This window comes from Acanthochromis polyacanthus, chromosome 2 (genome assembly GCF_021347895.1).
Source record: "Acanthochromis polyacanthus isolate Apoly-LR-REF ecotype Palm Island chromosome 2, KAUST_Apoly_ChrSc, whole genome shotgun sequence".
In the NCBI taxonomy this organism is placed as follows: domain Eukaryota; kingdom Metazoa; phylum Chordata; class Actinopteri; family Pomacentridae; genus Acanthochromis; species Acanthochromis polyacanthus.
Genome location: NC_067114.1, coordinates 35,324,756 through 35,341,760, shown reverse-complemented (window position 1 = coordinate 35,341,760; position 17,005 = coordinate 35,324,756). Strand labels below are relative to the sequence as shown.

The 17,005-nt window shown below is 39.7% G+C and overlaps 1 protein-coding gene across 1 annotated transcript in view; it reads left to right on the top strand.

The window, feature by feature from the left end:
* The first annotated feature begins 316 nt into the window (after window positions 1-316).
* cep89 (centrosomal protein 89) overlaps window positions 317-17,005 on the top strand; it is a 79,599-nt gene continuing 62,910 nt past the window's right edge. Inside the window, exons 1-13 of the mRNA XM_051960472.1 lie at window positions 317-593; window positions 982-1,088; window positions 1,671-1,817; window positions 5,203-5,395; window positions 6,804-6,855; window positions 8,829-8,930; window positions 10,073-10,315; window positions 10,806-10,948; window positions 12,111-12,161; window positions 13,748-13,831; window positions 14,629-14,732; window positions 15,808-15,923; window positions 16,152-16,332. Of these exons, the coding sequence (XP_051816432.1) occupies window positions 552-593; window positions 982-1,088; window positions 1,671-1,817; window positions 5,203-5,395; window positions 6,804-6,855; window positions 8,829-8,930; window positions 10,073-10,315; window positions 10,806-10,948; window positions 12,111-12,161; window positions 13,748-13,831; window positions 14,629-14,732; window positions 15,808-15,923; window positions 16,152-16,332 (1,565 nt within the window). The 5' untranslated portion in view covers window positions 317-551. The remainder of the gene's footprint in view (window positions 594-981; window positions 1,089-1,670; window positions 1,818-5,202; window positions 5,396-6,803; window positions 6,856-8,828; window positions 8,931-10,072; window positions 10,316-10,805; window positions 10,949-12,110; window positions 12,162-13,747; window positions 13,832-14,628; window positions 14,733-15,807; window positions 15,924-16,151; window positions 16,333-17,005) is intronic.

Genomic DNA, 17,005 nt, shown 5'->3' with positions numbered 1-17,005 from the left:
GTACATGGAGATATAGCTATCATAAAACTAAAGTTGTTTTCCTATCTGTTCATTTTTTTGTAACAATTCGTCCTATCAAGAATAAACAAACGGGTTTCTTTACAGCAGTACAGTGTTCTGACCATAGACTATACTAGACGATGGTTCTGATGGTCTGAAGTTATAGCAAATGGAACAGCATCGCCCCCTACTGGCGAGGCCGGTGGTCGTTATGGACACCGTTGCTAGGTGAATTAAACCACTCTCCGATTGGCTCCTCTCTTCAAATTTCACCAATCAGTAGCATTGTAGTACCGAGGTCCGTTCTTAAGGTGAAGCGTCTCCTATAGCCAGCCAGCCTGTTGAATATAGTTAGCTTGCTATTTTGATTTTGGGGTAGGAAAGAGATAACTCATTTGAAATGTAAAATAAACGACAAATAAACATTTGTAATGCTATTTAACAGACAGAATGCGCTATGACATAGTCAAGCTGTTTGTCCAAACCGAAACAGTAAGTTAACGTTAACTTGGCTGGCTCGTGAAACAAGACTCAAAGACACATTTTCCAACATGTTGAAATTCAGCTTCAAGAGGGAGAAAGACAAGGAGTTTGTAAGTGTCGCGTTTTTTGTAAGAGAAATAAGCCTTTCCCAGTATGTAGCCAGCTACACGTCTAAACGAATGTCTTTATTTAGCTAGCATTAACCTAGTTGTTTAAGCTAACGTTTGATAACGACAGTTTAGTTGTAAATACATCTGATAGTTTAGTTTCACTGGCCATGATTGAAGTGAATGCTGGACCTGATTTTGTGATCCTGTAATCATCCTTTCTACTCTTCCCCTTCGTCCAGTATAGCGTCTGTGTTGTTCCTCAGTTTGGGTGTTCCTCTATGTACAAACCCTCCTCAAGCACTGTATCATAGAACCAGCATTGTATGTGTTGATTTACGTGTCTGTGTGATCAAAGCGCCCCTCTAACCTTTGTCTCTGTGTTATGTAGAGGCATATAGCTCATGGTTTGATTCCTGCTGCCTCCATTGCTCCCAAGCCAGCTGTACCTCGTACCCCTCCCCCACGCAGCCCAAACCCCTCACCTGAGAGACCCAGGTACCTAACACTCTCCTTTTAGCACTGGCAAACTCCAACGTCGTTTCATACTGCCCATCTTACAGAGTTTCCTTTTAACCTGTGTTTTTGTAATGTTTCTTGCTCGATTGTGTTGCGAGTTGGTGCCTCTTCATGCCCCAGTTATCCCCTTCTAGCCACTGAAATCATCAGTTACCTATTGAAATGTATCGGAATGACTTGAATTCTGGTCTTGTCACTGCAAAGGCAAATGGTGTTGCCATTAATCATTTATTTATCACCAGCCATCATCATTATAGTTGGCTTCAACTGTCAAATTAATTGATAGAGTAGGGATTATTTTTTCTATTTTTGTTTAATCAGCATACTGTATCTGGTTTGTAGGTTTATACCCAGTTACTATCACACCAACTATACTTTTCCCCACAGTTGACATAATAATGCTGTAAAACACATTTACATAAACCAAGGAAAAATCTATTCTGTAAAGCACACCCAAAAAAATGAATTATGACTTTAAATGCTGGTGTGATAAGTAGCATGCATTTCTTGTGGCATTCTGTTGGACAAAGTGAATTTCAAAGTGTGTGTTTCCATCTGCAGATCAGCATTAGCAGCCGCCATTTTGTCTTCCTCCCTCACTGGAAAGACGTGGGCCATCCCTCCTACCCGGCCGAGGTCATTCTCTGAGAGTGACCGATCAGAATCTGTCGTCTCGGAACCAAATATCAGCACTGCACTTTACACCAGGTAGCGAACCTGTGGCAAACACAGCTGTCATATCATAAGCTATATGTCACTACCAGTGTCAAGTAGAAAGTTAGTTTTAAAAGGCCAAAAATTAAATGGGTCATAATGATGCGTCTGTATGTATGCAGTATCTACAATGTGAGCCCTGTCTGTTCTTAATAATTTGTTGCTTGTACCTGAGAATATCCATCTCAATATGATATCTCATCTTGTAGTGAGCCTTGAAGACCCCTTTCAGTGGAAAATCAAATAGTTTTAGCTTGTTAACATGTTCATGTGGTGATTTTTATAGCATTGAAGACATGTCATAAGTAAAATAGGCGGTTAATGCAATGACTGAGCATTTCTTCCTGGAAACTGCAGCCATTGTCTCAAAAACGCAGATTCTAACTTCTGGAGTTCCGTATGCAACTTAGCTAAGGAACCGATCCTGTCAGCTGGCAGGGTGGAGCTGTCTGTATCATTGTCCTTCTTCAAAATCAGTCTGTGATTCTAACATGTGACTGAATTACTCCAATATTACAGCTTGCATTGTGTAGCACAGAGTAATTTTTTAGTGTTTGACCAGAACAGTAGCTGAGTTGGTGTGCTCAAGCTACAGCAAGTGGGGTAGGCGTGGATAGAGAGGGAGGTAGGGACTTCAGAAAGCACCAGATGATTGTTTTCATGGACCAAACTTCTATTATTTTATTTTAGAAAAATGATAAGATTTGGGTTATATATTCACATATGTTAATACAAGTATTAACAAGAAAAGCACTCAGAGAGCGCAGTACTCCGCCAAGGCTGTTCATTAGTCTTTCGCCCCTGTACCCAGGTCGGACAACCTATTTGTACGTCACGACTGCTACGGGCCTCCACCAGAGTTTCCTCTGGCTTCGCCCTGCCCAGGCATACTTCACCATCTTTCGGGTGCTGCTATCTCGCAATGGTATAGAAATCTTTAACAAATCCATGAATCCAGACTGTAAGCTGCATCACTGTCTAAATCTAGTCAGGTGGTCCTAGTGTGATTTCTGACATCCCTGAAAATTTCACCCAAATCTGTTATTCTGTTTTTGTATAATGTTGCACACAGAAAGACAGATTAACAGACCAAAGGACAACTGTGCGCCAATCGTCAACACATATTTATATTTTATCAAGTACAACATATTTAATAATATGAGATATTTGCTCTGGCAAGGAATGCGGCCACGACATAAGCAGCCATGAGAGCGCATTGAACTCCACCGGCAAAATGGTGATAACAGAGCAGGCAGGACTCTTGCCCACTTCTTCTTAGGGGTTGACAATTAAGCCCATGCACCACTTAAAGCCTCTTGCACTCCACTGCAAGGCCAGTGGGGATGCAGATAATATAGCCATAAATATAATGGTATTAGTAACATCTGTTCTGTTGCTGTGGCTGCACGTTGGTTCGGTCTTTAGCACCGTTGCCTCATATCTTTAAGAGCCCTGATCTCGGCCTGGGCCTTGGATCTTTCTGTGTGGAGTGTGCGGCGTGGGTTTCCTCTGGGTACTTCAGCTTCCTACCACAATTCAAAAACATCCATCCTCTATACACCGCTTAATCCTCATTAGTGTTGCGGGAGGCTGGAGTCTATCTCAGCTGACTCGGGCAAAGGCAGCCCAGATAGCAAACTATGGGTGAATCAATGTTGAATCTATGTTGAGACCTAACGTAGAAATTATACAGAAAGCGCAAGGTTGATAAAATGTTGAGTCAACGTTTGCTTTTCAACCATAAATCACACTTTACCCAGATAGCAAAAGATGTTAAATCAATGTTGAATTAGGGTTAAGAAGGTTGAATTTTGGTTACAGTTGAAGATTGATGGTTGGATCAATGTTGATTCAACAACATTTTGTCAACATTGAAGTTTGTGTTTAAAAGATGCCGTTGAATCTACGTTGTATTTTGGTTTAATTAAAATGTTTGACAGGTCAATGTTTAATTAATGTTGAATCTATGTTTGCAAAGATGTAATCTCTGTAAGCAAACATTGACTCAACATTTTATCAACCTTGCGCTTTCTGTATAATTTCTACGTTAGGTCTCAACATGGATTCAACATTGATTCACCCATAGTTTGCTATCTGGGAGGTGACACCATGGACAGGTCACCAGTCTGTCGCAGGGTTACATATACAGACAAACAATCACACTCACATTCACGCCTATGGACAATTTAGCATAATCAATTAACCTCAGCATATTTTTGGACTGTGAGAGAACGCCAGAGTACCCGGATAAAACCCACGCATGCACAGGGAGAACATGCAAACTCTATGCAGAAAGACCCTGGGAAGACTGGGACGCAAACCGGGAATCTTCTAGTTGCAAGGCAAAAGTGCTAACCACCACACCACTGTGAAACCCATCCAAATCATGCTCAGGTTAATTGGTGATTCTAAATTGTCCGTAGCTGTGAATGTGTTTGTCTGTCTCTCTTTGTGGATCTGTGATAGACTGGTGACTTGTTAGGGTGTCTGCTGACTTCTCTCTGAGTCAACTGGAATAGGTTCCAGCACCTCTGCGACCCTACAGAGGATTAAGCATTGTATAGATAATGGATGGATGTTCTAGCCTAGCCGCACTAGACCCATGTTCTGAAGGCACAAGGATCTAGGACCGCTCGACAGGGAGGGAGGCGGGCTAAAAGGTTGTCTTTCAAATCACTCTGCAGCAATTGGGTAGGTATACAACCAATCAGAGCAACGAATAGGCTGACGTAGTTCCTGGAGCACCGGCGGATTGTGGCTAAGTCCCATTAGTTTCCCAACCAGCGGAGCCAACTGGTATATTAAGGATTTGCCATATCCCGTCGGCATAAGTCCAAATACGTCTTTCTTCTCAATGAAACACTTCAGTGCCGTCCTTTGTTTATCTTTCAAGTTGAATTTTAGCTTCAAATCTTAAAGGGCCGTGGCCAAAGCCAAGTTGAAAGATAACTGTTTATTGTGCGCTGGTTGTTTCTGTCAGAATCGTCACACCTCTGTCGTCACTTAGTTACGCCCGCCTTCTGACTCTACACTTCATGGTGATTGGTCCGGCCAGTTTTAGGAGAATCCAGCCTCAAGCCTTATGGAGGGTAACTTGACCCACCCTGGCAGAGAATTAAATTCGTTGCCGTGGGTTGTCTAGCGCGGCTAGGCTATGGATGTTCTGCTTCTGGTATAAAAAATAAAAATTTGCACTTTGAAAAATATTAAATGTAAAACTTAAATAGATTGCATTATTTCGTCCCCGCGCCCCCCGCGACCCTAGTGAGGATAAAGCGGTGTATAGAGAATGGATGGATGGATGGATGGATGTTTCATCCCCCTGCTGAAACACAACTAACTTTTCTCCGCTGTTGTGTTGTCTTGTGACCTTCCTCAGAGACAGATGGTCAAAAGATTTAGCCAACCGGTCACGCCTGTCCTCTCCTGACAACTCTGAGGGGGAGTTGGAAGACAAGGAAGAGGAGGCAGAGAATGAAGAGGACGGGGAGGAACATGTCTACCAAACCCTGGAAAGGCTGGAGAATTGTTCCATCACAGAACCCATCTATTCTCTGCCTTTAAAAACTCAGGTAAGAAAATTCAGGGAAATGTCATGTTGTCTGGATGCGGGTTTCTCACTGGATTGCTGGATGATTTTTATTCAAATAATGAAAATGTCATTAAAGTGAAATAAGATAAATTGTTCTTAATTGTCCGAGAGACTTTAAAAGCTTCTCTCTTTTAAATATGTTTTATCCTTTCTGTTTATGTTTCATGTGTTTCTCAGCAAAAGTGGAGGTATTGTGGCACCAGTCTGATCCACTGGGTGGCACAACTGCACACAGAATAAATATTGTGCCTCCTATTGAGTGTTGTTTTGTAGACAAGTGCTCTTAATGGTTTTTACTAAAACTGTCACAGTTTTGATTGAGTTCAGTAATAATTGGACATATCGTTCAGATTTCAGTGCTGGTTGGAGTCTACTTACAGTTATTGTTTCTCTGTATTAAAGCATTTTTTCTCTGCCACTGGAGGTGTTCTTCATTAAGTATTTGATTTATTTATGTGCTGAGACTGCTTTCTTTGTCATATTACATAATTTTGCAGTGTTCGTCCCCCTGATGCTCCAGCATTCAGGTGCTGACAATTTGGTTTATTGATTTCTACACTTCTTCAAAGTTGCCTCGGACACTGCCTGTGTAATTGTGATTCATGTTACTCACTGACTACAGGGCTTTTGTTGTGGGTACTTCTCCCCTCCAAAACCTATCTTTACCTGTTCATAGTTAAGTTTATTATATGGTCTACAGTGTATCTGGTATTTCTTCTTGAGAAGTTTCTTCTTAATACTCTAATGATTGGATCCCAGAGGTCTGCTCTTACAGACACCTGGGATATTTTGCTATTTGCGTTCTTCTTGTGTAGATTGCTAACTTGGGTTGCTAACCTATAATAGCCCCAGTGGTTTCTGTTTCCCCCTGTCAATTATATTTCCAGGCTGTTGCAGAATCTAGCTGCCTCCTGCTTTATTCATAACAGCCACAAGTTACAGTTAGCAAAAACATTTTTGAAGCCATTATGGTTTTGTTCCTTATGCCATAGATCTATAGGAAACACCCAGCAATACCCACGTAAACTGATAGGCGGAGGCAGAGGGCTGCTGTGTAATGTATACATGTGATGTAATGTATATAATGTAATGTAATGTCTATAATATGTCTTTTCCAATAAGGTGGTAGTTGTGCTTGTGCCCATTGAATTTGTACTGCAGTTGTCTTCTTCCAGTTTTTGTCTAGTTTGTTACATAATGTTTTTTCTTACTTCATCTATTTCTTTTACACTGAAGTCACCGCTGCAAATCATTCACATCGTTTTGAAGAATCTTTTACAATGCAGTAAATGCAATGATAAGATATTATTGTATATATTTCAACAATGGCTTTAAACATAATGGATTCTGTTGGTCATTTGGTTGACTGCCTCTCGTCTGTCTTCCAGTCCAGTATACCCCAGCCAACTCGGATGTCTGGCAGAAGACTGCCGTCTCCAGGTACTGACTTCACACTAACGAGAGTGGACACAATAACAGTTGGTTCCAGAAGTATTTGGACAGTGACATGCTATTTTTTTCATTTTGCCTCTGTACACCACTATAATGGATGTAAAATAAAGCCATCAAGATGTGACTGACGTACAGACTTTCAGCTGTAAACTAAGAGATTTAACAAAAGTCTTGCATAGTTTACAGTCAGTTTCTATCTAGTCCCTCCATATTTATGGGTTTGAAAGTAACTGGACAAAGTAACATAATTCGAAATGAAAGGATTATTTAAAATACTTGGCTGTATATCACTTGCAGCAAAGACATCCTTTAGTCTGGGACCTATGGACATCACCAAGTGCTGAGTTTCCTCCCTTGAGATACTTTGCCAGACTTCACCTGCAGCTTCCCTTTTTTGTTGATCTTTGTGCTGTCAGTTTTACCTTCTGTTAATGAGAAGCATGCTCAGGTTGGTGGAGGTTAGGTTGCCATTTAGAGATATTTCATTTCTTTCTATCTGTACTGCGAAGTTACTGTGTCTAATCTGGCATGTTTATGTCTGAGCTTTAGTGGTTTGCATCCAATATACCAAATTCTGATTTGGTCACCACTGTAGTTTCTGTTGTCTCTCTGATAGGTCTAATATCACAATGATGACCTTCCTCACTTGCATCAGGACCTCTTTGTACAGCTTATTGAGAGCTGAATTGAAATATAGCTGAAAGTCTTCAATTCGGTCACACTGTGACGTCATTCCAAATCTATTGTAGTGTGCAGATCCAAAGTTACAAAAATTGTGTCACTGTTCAAATATTTATGGGTCCAAATGTTTTGGACTGTAGAACACAACTCATAATCTGACACTCGTGGCAAATAACAAAAAAATAAGATACTGGCAGATTATTGTAATGTATTATAGCAATGTGTTTTACTGTTAACCATTTGATGCACAACATGGATCAAAAGTGAACCTAAACCAGTGGAAAATGGGTATCTCTTGACTCACTCTGCACATCTCAGGGTTTTGTTAGGTTGGTGTTTGTGTGAGATTTGGCCCACATATATTATACAATCTAATAGAACATAGCTAGTACATTGTAAAAGTTGCAAAATAAAACAGTTAGCATTTTTGTTAACATATTTATTCATATGGACAGTCCATCATAATTACAGAGTTCACTCAGTTTGCATATTCCATTTCCAGTTTTGTTTCAGCTGCCATTTATAGTATAAAAGGCAGGTGGTAACACAAACCATCAGTAGTTGATAGCATTTAGTGGAATTCTTCAGATTTTCAGTCAAAGCAGTGATGAAGAAGCACGTATACAAAAACAACAATGAGAACAAAAGAAATAGAATGCTGTTTGTGGTGTTGGTGCATTCTGGTGCACTTTGCAATGTGATTGAAATTCAGAAAAACAAAGCTATGGACCTCTGAGTATGACTTATATTTTGATGTACACCTTTACTGAACCGGTCTAGTGGAGTACACGTTTTTTATTGAGTGCACTACTGATACAAAAAGGCATGCAAACTGAATTCTTTTCAGTACAGAGGAAAATGACAGAAAGTGACAGACTCAGTTGCAGCACAGATGACTCATTTGCCTTTAGTGTAGAAAGAAGATAAAGGTCTTATTCGACGAGCATGCAGTTTCATAACGGCCATAAGGTAGCTTTATGTCATTAGAGCTAAATGGAAAACTTCATTATAGTTGTTATTACAAGAGCTGCCCTTGGGCTTGAGGCAGTAGCAAATTAAAACGCTTTATGTGTCCCTAGCATTCTCCTACCTTAATAATGAAAGCACACCAACATACAAAGTAGCACGTTTAAACCATGGAGAAAATGTACTTTTACATAACAGTAAGCTGTTGTGATGAAACAGGGCAATTTGATAAATCCCCCAGAAACCAAATGCTTCTCCTCCAGTTGCATTAATTTATTGATGGTTGTTTTGTGCCGATGTTTCACAAATCACAGATTTTTCAGAGGAAATCAGTGACCAGTCTGCTGAAGCAAGAGAGAAGGAAACATCTGTCAGGAAGAGCCTTGAAAATTGGACAGAAGATGTGCTATTTAGGTGTAAGTACTGCAATAATCTGTGTACACGCTTATCATTTTGACAATGAGTTTTTTTCTTTTGTTGAATATTAATAAATAGTAATTGGATTTGCGTAGTATGATCTTTGTATATTGAACTTTCGGGAAAAATGCCATTTTTTGCTTCTCCCATCACTGTCTCATACGCCATTAAAATAAAAACAGCTGCAGACGTAGCTCTCACCAGTTTACTTACTATAGATATGCATTTTTGTGCAGTCTGTGAAATCTGTAAGTGGAAGAGGAGACTGGCAAGCTTTTGATTTATTACATTTAAAAAAATCAAGGCTTACTTTGGAACAGATGAACATGAGCTGCATGCTGATCAATAAGTAATTATATATGTATGATTAATTTCTCTTCATCTCACACCACTGTTTACTGGCTGGGTACTGATGCCTGCTGCATACAGCTTTTGATCGGTCATGTTACCCTCCATCTGTGCACAAGATGCGATGACAGGCCACTATTTTCTGATGGTAATTATAGATGGAACTTGTCAGTTGAACAATTAATCGATTTCAGATTAAAATGACAGTTTTAAGCGATGAATATTTCACAGCGTGCCTGATACATTGTTTAACCCTCATCAGTACATCATGTGGACCCCAGGGGTGTATAACTTGTCATATTTTTTTATTTGCAACTTGGATTTTTCAGTCCTTTTAGGTTTTGCCACCCTTGATAACATGTTTTAAATGTGTCACATTAAATATTGACCTTTAGCAAAAAATGATATCCGAAATCAAATCTGAGTGTCTACTAGAAAAAATGCAATTTGATATTTCCTTTAAATCGTTCAGCCCAAATATTCATTACACCATTCTTTTTCATAATCTATGGTGTTAACAGACATGAAGTGAGGTATATTCAGTTATATTTACTATAGTGGCTAGAATATCATTTGTGTGTGCATTTTCTATCTTATTATGATAAAAAACAACAAAATGCTGCACTATTCTGTGATATAACATTTGTTTGTTAAGTAATGACTGTACTGTTAGTTTCAGTCATCTAATATACTCAAAGATGTTACCAAAATAAAAGTTACTTAATTTTTTTTAACTAATGCAGTATATTTCTTGCTTTTGCTGTCATTAAAATAATTTCCTTTCTCATTTCAGCCACAGAACAAAGCGTAACCACTGACCTCCCTATCCAAGCCAACCAAACCAAAAGCCCAAAACATCTCACCCACGTGTCTTCACAGTCAAGCAGGGTATACAGTGAGGTGCAGAAGGAGGTAGTGCGGGGCCTACCAGAGAAGAACACAAGGATGGTAGATGATCAAAAGCTACTAGAGGAGAGACTGCAGCGCCTGGAGATCAGCCACAACCAAGCCCTCTCAAACCTGAAGTCCACTGCAGGTAAAACTGAGGAGCCACAAAGGGACAGTGTGAAGAAAATGAAGGGAGGGAGAATGAGAATGTATACAGTGGAAAAAGGAGTACCAGGGGAAAAGGAATGGATTTAAACAGGACAGAGAGGGAAATGAAGCCACAGCAAAACTTCACAAGAGTGAAAGGAGACAGCTGAAGATTGTGCTAACAGATATGTCTTTGATCCAAAAGCTCCTCCTTGACCTGAAGAGGGATTAAAAAAATACATGAAAATTAAAAAAGAGCTTGGAAAGGACTTGAGTACTATTATCATTCTATGCAACTGAAGCATGCATTCTTTATTATACCCAAGGACAGAAGTCTGTCTGAACTCAGGGTCAGCCAGAAGGCCACTTAGAGAATCAAACCCAAGTAGAGAATTGACCTCATCTATTGAAATATTGTGTTAGGTATTCTGAACACCAGCATTATTTAATGGCTCAGAAGTATTTGTAACCTGATGTGGTGTTTTTTGCAGACAGCCAGGCAGAGCTACAAAATTTGAGGCGACATGCTCAGGAGCTGGTGGATGAAAATGATGCCCTGAAATTGACAGTTCACCGACTGAATGTGGAGCTGAGCCACTACCAAACCCGCTTTAGACCACTGTCCAAAGAGGAGGTATGAAAAGCTTCATGACGGTACATCATCTACTGAATGGGGAGCTTTTTAGCTGTTGTCTCACAATCTGTGTGGCTGAGGTTTTTACAGAATTTTATGTCTTTTATTGTTCAACAAACTCATCAAACTCAACCAAAGTCCCAACCTGTTCATGAATAAGGTCCCATTCAACTTGATCATAATCCCCATGAAAGACTTAAAGGCTCATGGCTTGGGAAAAGAACACTGTCTCCTTTATGTAACCAATTCACCTCAGAACAATACCTCCTGTTGAGAAACTGTGTTGGGAACCTTTTACTTACCGATCAGCTTCTCACTCTAGTCTAAGCTGCTAGAATTAATGTAAACAAGGTGTCAGTGTTCAACTGTGTTCTCCCCAGCTCTGCACATCAACAGCAGGAGTTAGACTTTGTTTTATTTTGTTGTAGTAATGGTCTTCCTTTAGTCTAATAAGCTCAGCTTTCAGTACATCACCTTATTTTCAAAGCTTCATATCTAAGCTTTCAAAATAGATGTCTAACTTTGATCTCTGGATCAAAGTTAGACATCTATCTACCCTGCTTTTTGAAATAAGGTTTCCTTTGTGTCCTTACTCTTGATTTTTTTGAGCTAAAGGCATTTTTTGTTTCTATCCGTGTCTTTCCATTCCAGTCTACCCATATTGTTGTACGTTTTACCCCACAGGAAAATGTCAGCCTTGGGTTTTAATCATGGCTACCTCATGCTGTGTCCTGCAGCAGGGGATCGCCTTCACTCATCACAAACAGTTTGCCTCCTCTGTAGCTGCTTGTCTCCGTCAGACCTCATTACTGACAGCCAAAGTGTGGCTCGAGAAAGAAAAAGATATGATAAAAAGATTTTCCAAATAATGCAGTAATTTAAAAAGGATGAGTCATAATTTATTCAGTTACTTAAAATGATCTGCTTCTTTTTTGTTATACGATGTAATTCCTCTGCTGTTCGAAAACCAATTTTCTTTGCTATGTAATACATTGGAATATCTGATGTAGTCATCTGTACTGCACATTTGTATACATTTATCTTGTCTAATCTGTGTAAAGTGTGAGATTTAAAGCTGTCATTCTAACAATGGCTATCGTAATTCATAATGGATTGATGACTAACTTTATTTTCTTTCTCCCTTTCATTGTATCCCATCCAGCACTCCAAAATCAGTGGCTTACCAAAGACAGGCTCTCCTCCTCCTTGGCTGGTCAGTATCTGTCTTTAATACATTTTGACAGCAGGCTGACATTTTGACTGGTTAATAGGTATATTTAGCTTATCAATATGTTTAATGTGACTAGCTAGTTTAATTGGTAAGTCATTTCATAAGTTTGACTGAATGTTAATCTAAGATAGTGCCTATTAATTTAAAGCCATTTGACATGGCTGACCTTTTGCATCTCTTACTCAGGACATGGAATGAACATGTGAAGTCACTAGTATTCAGTCTGCTGACACAAAAGTGATCTAATAGCTGGAAAGATGAGGCCTAGAACTAACTGAAAATATGCACAAGGAAGAATGATAGTCTCTCAGGCTGTCCACAATGACTGGAAACTGCTGAACAGATTTAAAAAAAAAAAAAAGCAGAGAACCTGGTATTACCAACCTGCTTGATTTGTGAGAGGATTTTCCTTTGTGGAATAAGCCCTGTATAGGAATAGATACATGCCATCCATCCACCCACACACACTGCTTAATCCTAATTAGGGTTAGCTGACTTAGGGTGAATGCAGGGGTTACTCTGGACTTGCCTGGAAAATCCAGACTGACTTTAGTTATGTATTAATATCAATACAAATAAAGGCAGTCTGGCATTGTGATGACAGGAGACGATTTCAAAAAGGAGGGGCTAACAAATACAGCTTGAACGAGAAAGAACCAATCAGCGTAACACGGATGTGACGCACAAACAAATCGACCTTGTAGTCCATGTAGTCCAAACAACAATGGCATGCAGCCGAGAAAGCGTCGCGGTGAATGATTACTGCCGTTTTTGTCACAAAAATCTGCGAATACATGGGGTACTCTCAAGTACAACACTTATTTTTGAAAAGGCTACGCAACAAAAGACTCCTTCCGAACGATTAGCGGTGTTAGGAATAACTTTAAATCTGAGCCAAACCAAGTCGGTGCGTATGTGTAAAAGTTGCTTAAATTTACTCACGTTTGGAACGGGATTTTCCTCTGTACAAACAATGGCAAGAAGGTGAAAGTAACGAGCCATCCACTGCCTCATCGTCGGGAACGTCAAGTGAAAAGAGGCAACGACTAACGCCATCCAAAACGCCAAGAGACCACAAAAAGATTCGCTTTGGCCCCCCTCCTCCTCCTCCTCCTCTGGCATCATCTTTATGGGTAATCCAGGCGCTGAAGATGACGCAGCATTAACTCCCGCCTCCCGTGCTATGATTGGTCGTACCAAACTGGACCGGGAGGGAAACGCGATTCAATTCGCACAATGCCAAACTGACTCTCCTGTATCTCCTAACACGGAGATAGGAGATTACATGGAGATTCAGTTTGGATTTTCCAAGCTAACTCTGGACAGGTCGCCAGTTTATCATGTGGCTACATATACAGACAGACACGCTCACATTCACACATATGGATAATTTAGAATCATCAATTAACCTCACATGCACAGGGAGAACATACAAACTCCATGCAGAAAGATCCCAGACCCAGGCCGGGATGCCTCTTCTAGCTGCAAGGCGGTGGTGCTAACCACTGAAGCCCTGCATTCCACCAATTATTGTAGCAAACTTTTACAAATTCTCTCCTTTTTCACAGCTTGACACAAAGTATTTATCTCCTCTGCTGCTGGCTTATGAAGACAGGATGAATGAGAAGGATGCACTCTTGCAAACCACTGAGGTAAAGTGTATGTGAGAGATTGTGTGCGTTTGTGTGAGCTTTGATCGCAACCGTTTCTCATCTCTTTTGTCATGAGAATGTTGGCTGACTTGTCAGAGATGAGAGCACTTTACCAACATTTCATGTGCTGTCTAGGTTATATGCAAGTCAGTGGACAAAAACTGCAATATACTTGGTGGTGAACAAGACGGAGCAGCAGTAGCAAAATCAAATTCATATGTTCTGTTTTTTAATGGTAAAGATTTTGCTGTTGAGGAATATCACAAATACTTTGCATTTTGTGGTAAAATGTAACCTTAAGTATGTTGAGGATGATGCATTTATGACTCTGACATGATCGTGTGTATTTCAGCCATTGTAAATAAATTAGACTACTGTTTTTGAGAAAAACAATGGCTGTTTGTTGTTGTATGTGTTATAAATCTGTTATTGTAGCTAGTGTACTGGAACACATAGTACACATAGGAATCATAAAAGCATTCAGTTCAACACACTGCATAATTAAGTTGCCAGCCATGAGGCCTCTCTCAGCCATTTCTTGTGCACTGAGGCAATCCAGTTTCACATTAATGGGAATTGTAATAGTTCCACTTGAGGAGGCAAAACCAGATTTAGTGAGAACAATACCAACAAGATAACAAGTGTGTCCAGTCATGTCTGCCTTGGGGCAACTTTAATCCTTGGCACAGGGTTTGTAAAGGAGCAGAAGAATTATTTTTGCTTTGCTGTCTCCAATTTGAAACGTCTCATGCTGTGTCCTTGAAATCAGAGGTTTGCTGTGTCTTTGTTTGGTACAGGAAGAGGTGAAGAAATTGCGTGTTCATGTAGAGGAAGTGATCAAAGAAAATGAGAGACTGCATGGTGAAATTGCCAAGGTTGGGGTGGTCAGCCAGAAGGACTGGTAAGACAGAAAGTACTGTCTGTGTGTGTCTGTGTTGGTGCAGCACTGTCAGCACTTGCTGGGCTGTCACTGCTCTTTCTCCTGATGTAGTGAAAATTAAATGCCTGTTTTATTCTCTTCTGCTTTACTACTGGCCTGACTCTGGCTCTGTTGCTAAAGCTTTTGTTGAATGAAAATACACAAAAGAAATGCAGTAAATAAAACCTTTATTATTGTGTTCTGTCCTCCTATGTTCCCCCAACAGCACTATTTTGTCTTTCATGATCGTTTAACTCGTCATGTTGCTGACAGTCATTGTAAGTGGCTCTGATTATACTGATCATGTGAAACACAAGAGCCTGAGACATTTTGTCCACTTCTGAAGCATTATTCTGATACAGTTGCATCAACTCAAGAACAATGTGATTTCTTGACTGGTAGTCGTGCATTGATGCTCAATACATTTGCATACATTTACATTTAATCCATTTTGCAAGTGCTCTTGCCAGGAATACATCACAGAATACTGAACAGTAACTTACTAGCCAGAATTCATGATTAAGACCGCAACACTAATTCAATTAAAGGCAGACATTTGGTAGAAATCCTAAGATTATAAAAACAAAGAGAGCCGCAGGTTGAAAACTCCAGGACAGATTTCAGATTAAACGCTACTGCTGTTTAAAGTAATAAGAGGTGTTCACACTACAGCAGTTTGTAACAAGGCAATCAGTTTAGAGGCTCTAACTCCAGCACATAAAAAATGTTGCAAGAAGCAATGTCGTTAATATAAGTTAGCAGCACACTTTATCTTTAAAGGCTGACCTGGAAGAGGGATTTAAAAGAGAGATCAAGATATAATCTTATCTAGTGTTTAGTTTAAACAGAACATGTAAATTTAATTTATGGCCTTTAAGTAAAAGTGATTCCCTTTTTAAAACCATATAACCTTTTCCTTACTAGTTAAAATTTCTAATAAAATCAGGAAAAATTGTGATTTTATCTTCATGTTTTACCTTTGCTGTATTCATATTGTAGGAAATAGCAGCTTTGCATTCTACTAACTACTAACTTCTCCCTCTCTTTCTCTTTTCAGTCAACAACTTCAACAACAAGCTATTCTGGTTTTGCAGGAGAACCAGGTTCTGATTGATCAGCTTGAAGCTCAGCATGTTAAGGCCAAGACCAATCACAGCAAACACCACACTGAAGGTATTGGATGTGGTGAAAGACTGAAAGCAAGTGGACGAGGGTGAAATTAAATAAATTCAATGGGAGAAAATCAAAAGCAAATCTTGTAAAAGTCCAGAGGAATTTTGAACTTTTAGCATAACTCTTGTTCACTGTGGCACTGCTTTGCTTCCTTGGTTCAGTTCTGCTTTTATTTAAACTGAGTATTATGCTGTATTTTCCTTGTTCTTTTTTTTATTCTGTCTGTAGTAACAAAGGTGTCTAAGCAGCTCATGCTCTTAGAGGTGGAGAAACAGCGTTTGCAGGAGGAACTGGAAGAAAGCAGCAGGGTGATGCATAAAAATGCAAAGGAGGTTCAAGTTCTGCAGGCCCGCCTGAAGGATGCTGTCACCTGGGACGAACACTGCAACATCGCTGGGAAACTCAGAAGGTACTGCAACTCTCCTATTTTCTCTTATTTTATTAATTATTGGTGCCTCTGAAAGATGAATTAATCAATTTTAAAATAGTTTTTCCCTTGAATATGAAAGAGATAACTATGCATTGAACACTTTATATTAGCCACACACATTTTCAGGTTCAGTATATTAGGAAGGGCAGTAAAGTTACCTTTGTTTACCATTGTTACAGTTCACGATTGATTTGTATCAGATAAATCAAGAGCAAGACAAGAAGAACAACAACAGCAGCCCCTGAACATTTGGGACTGGGACATACACCCCCTGTCAAAAGTTTTGAGACGGGTTCTAATTTATTTGAATGAGAAAGTGTCTCAAAACTTTTGACAGGGGGTGTATATATTTCCATGCTAGAGCAGAATCAAAGGTTGCAGGATGTAACAGAAAAGTCATGTTTTTGCAAATTATTAAAAATAAGTTGTATTGGCACCCAAATTAGCAGGATTGTTTAAAGATTCCCTATAGGTAAAAATTATGTTTTTTTTTTTTACCTCATTCCTGGCCTGTATTAGCCTAGCCGCGCTAGACAACCCACGGCAACGAATTTAATTCTCTGCCAGGGAGGGTCTAGTTACCCTCCATAAGGCTCGAGGCTGGATTCTCCTAAAACTGGCCGGACCAATCACCATGAAGTGTAGAGTCAGA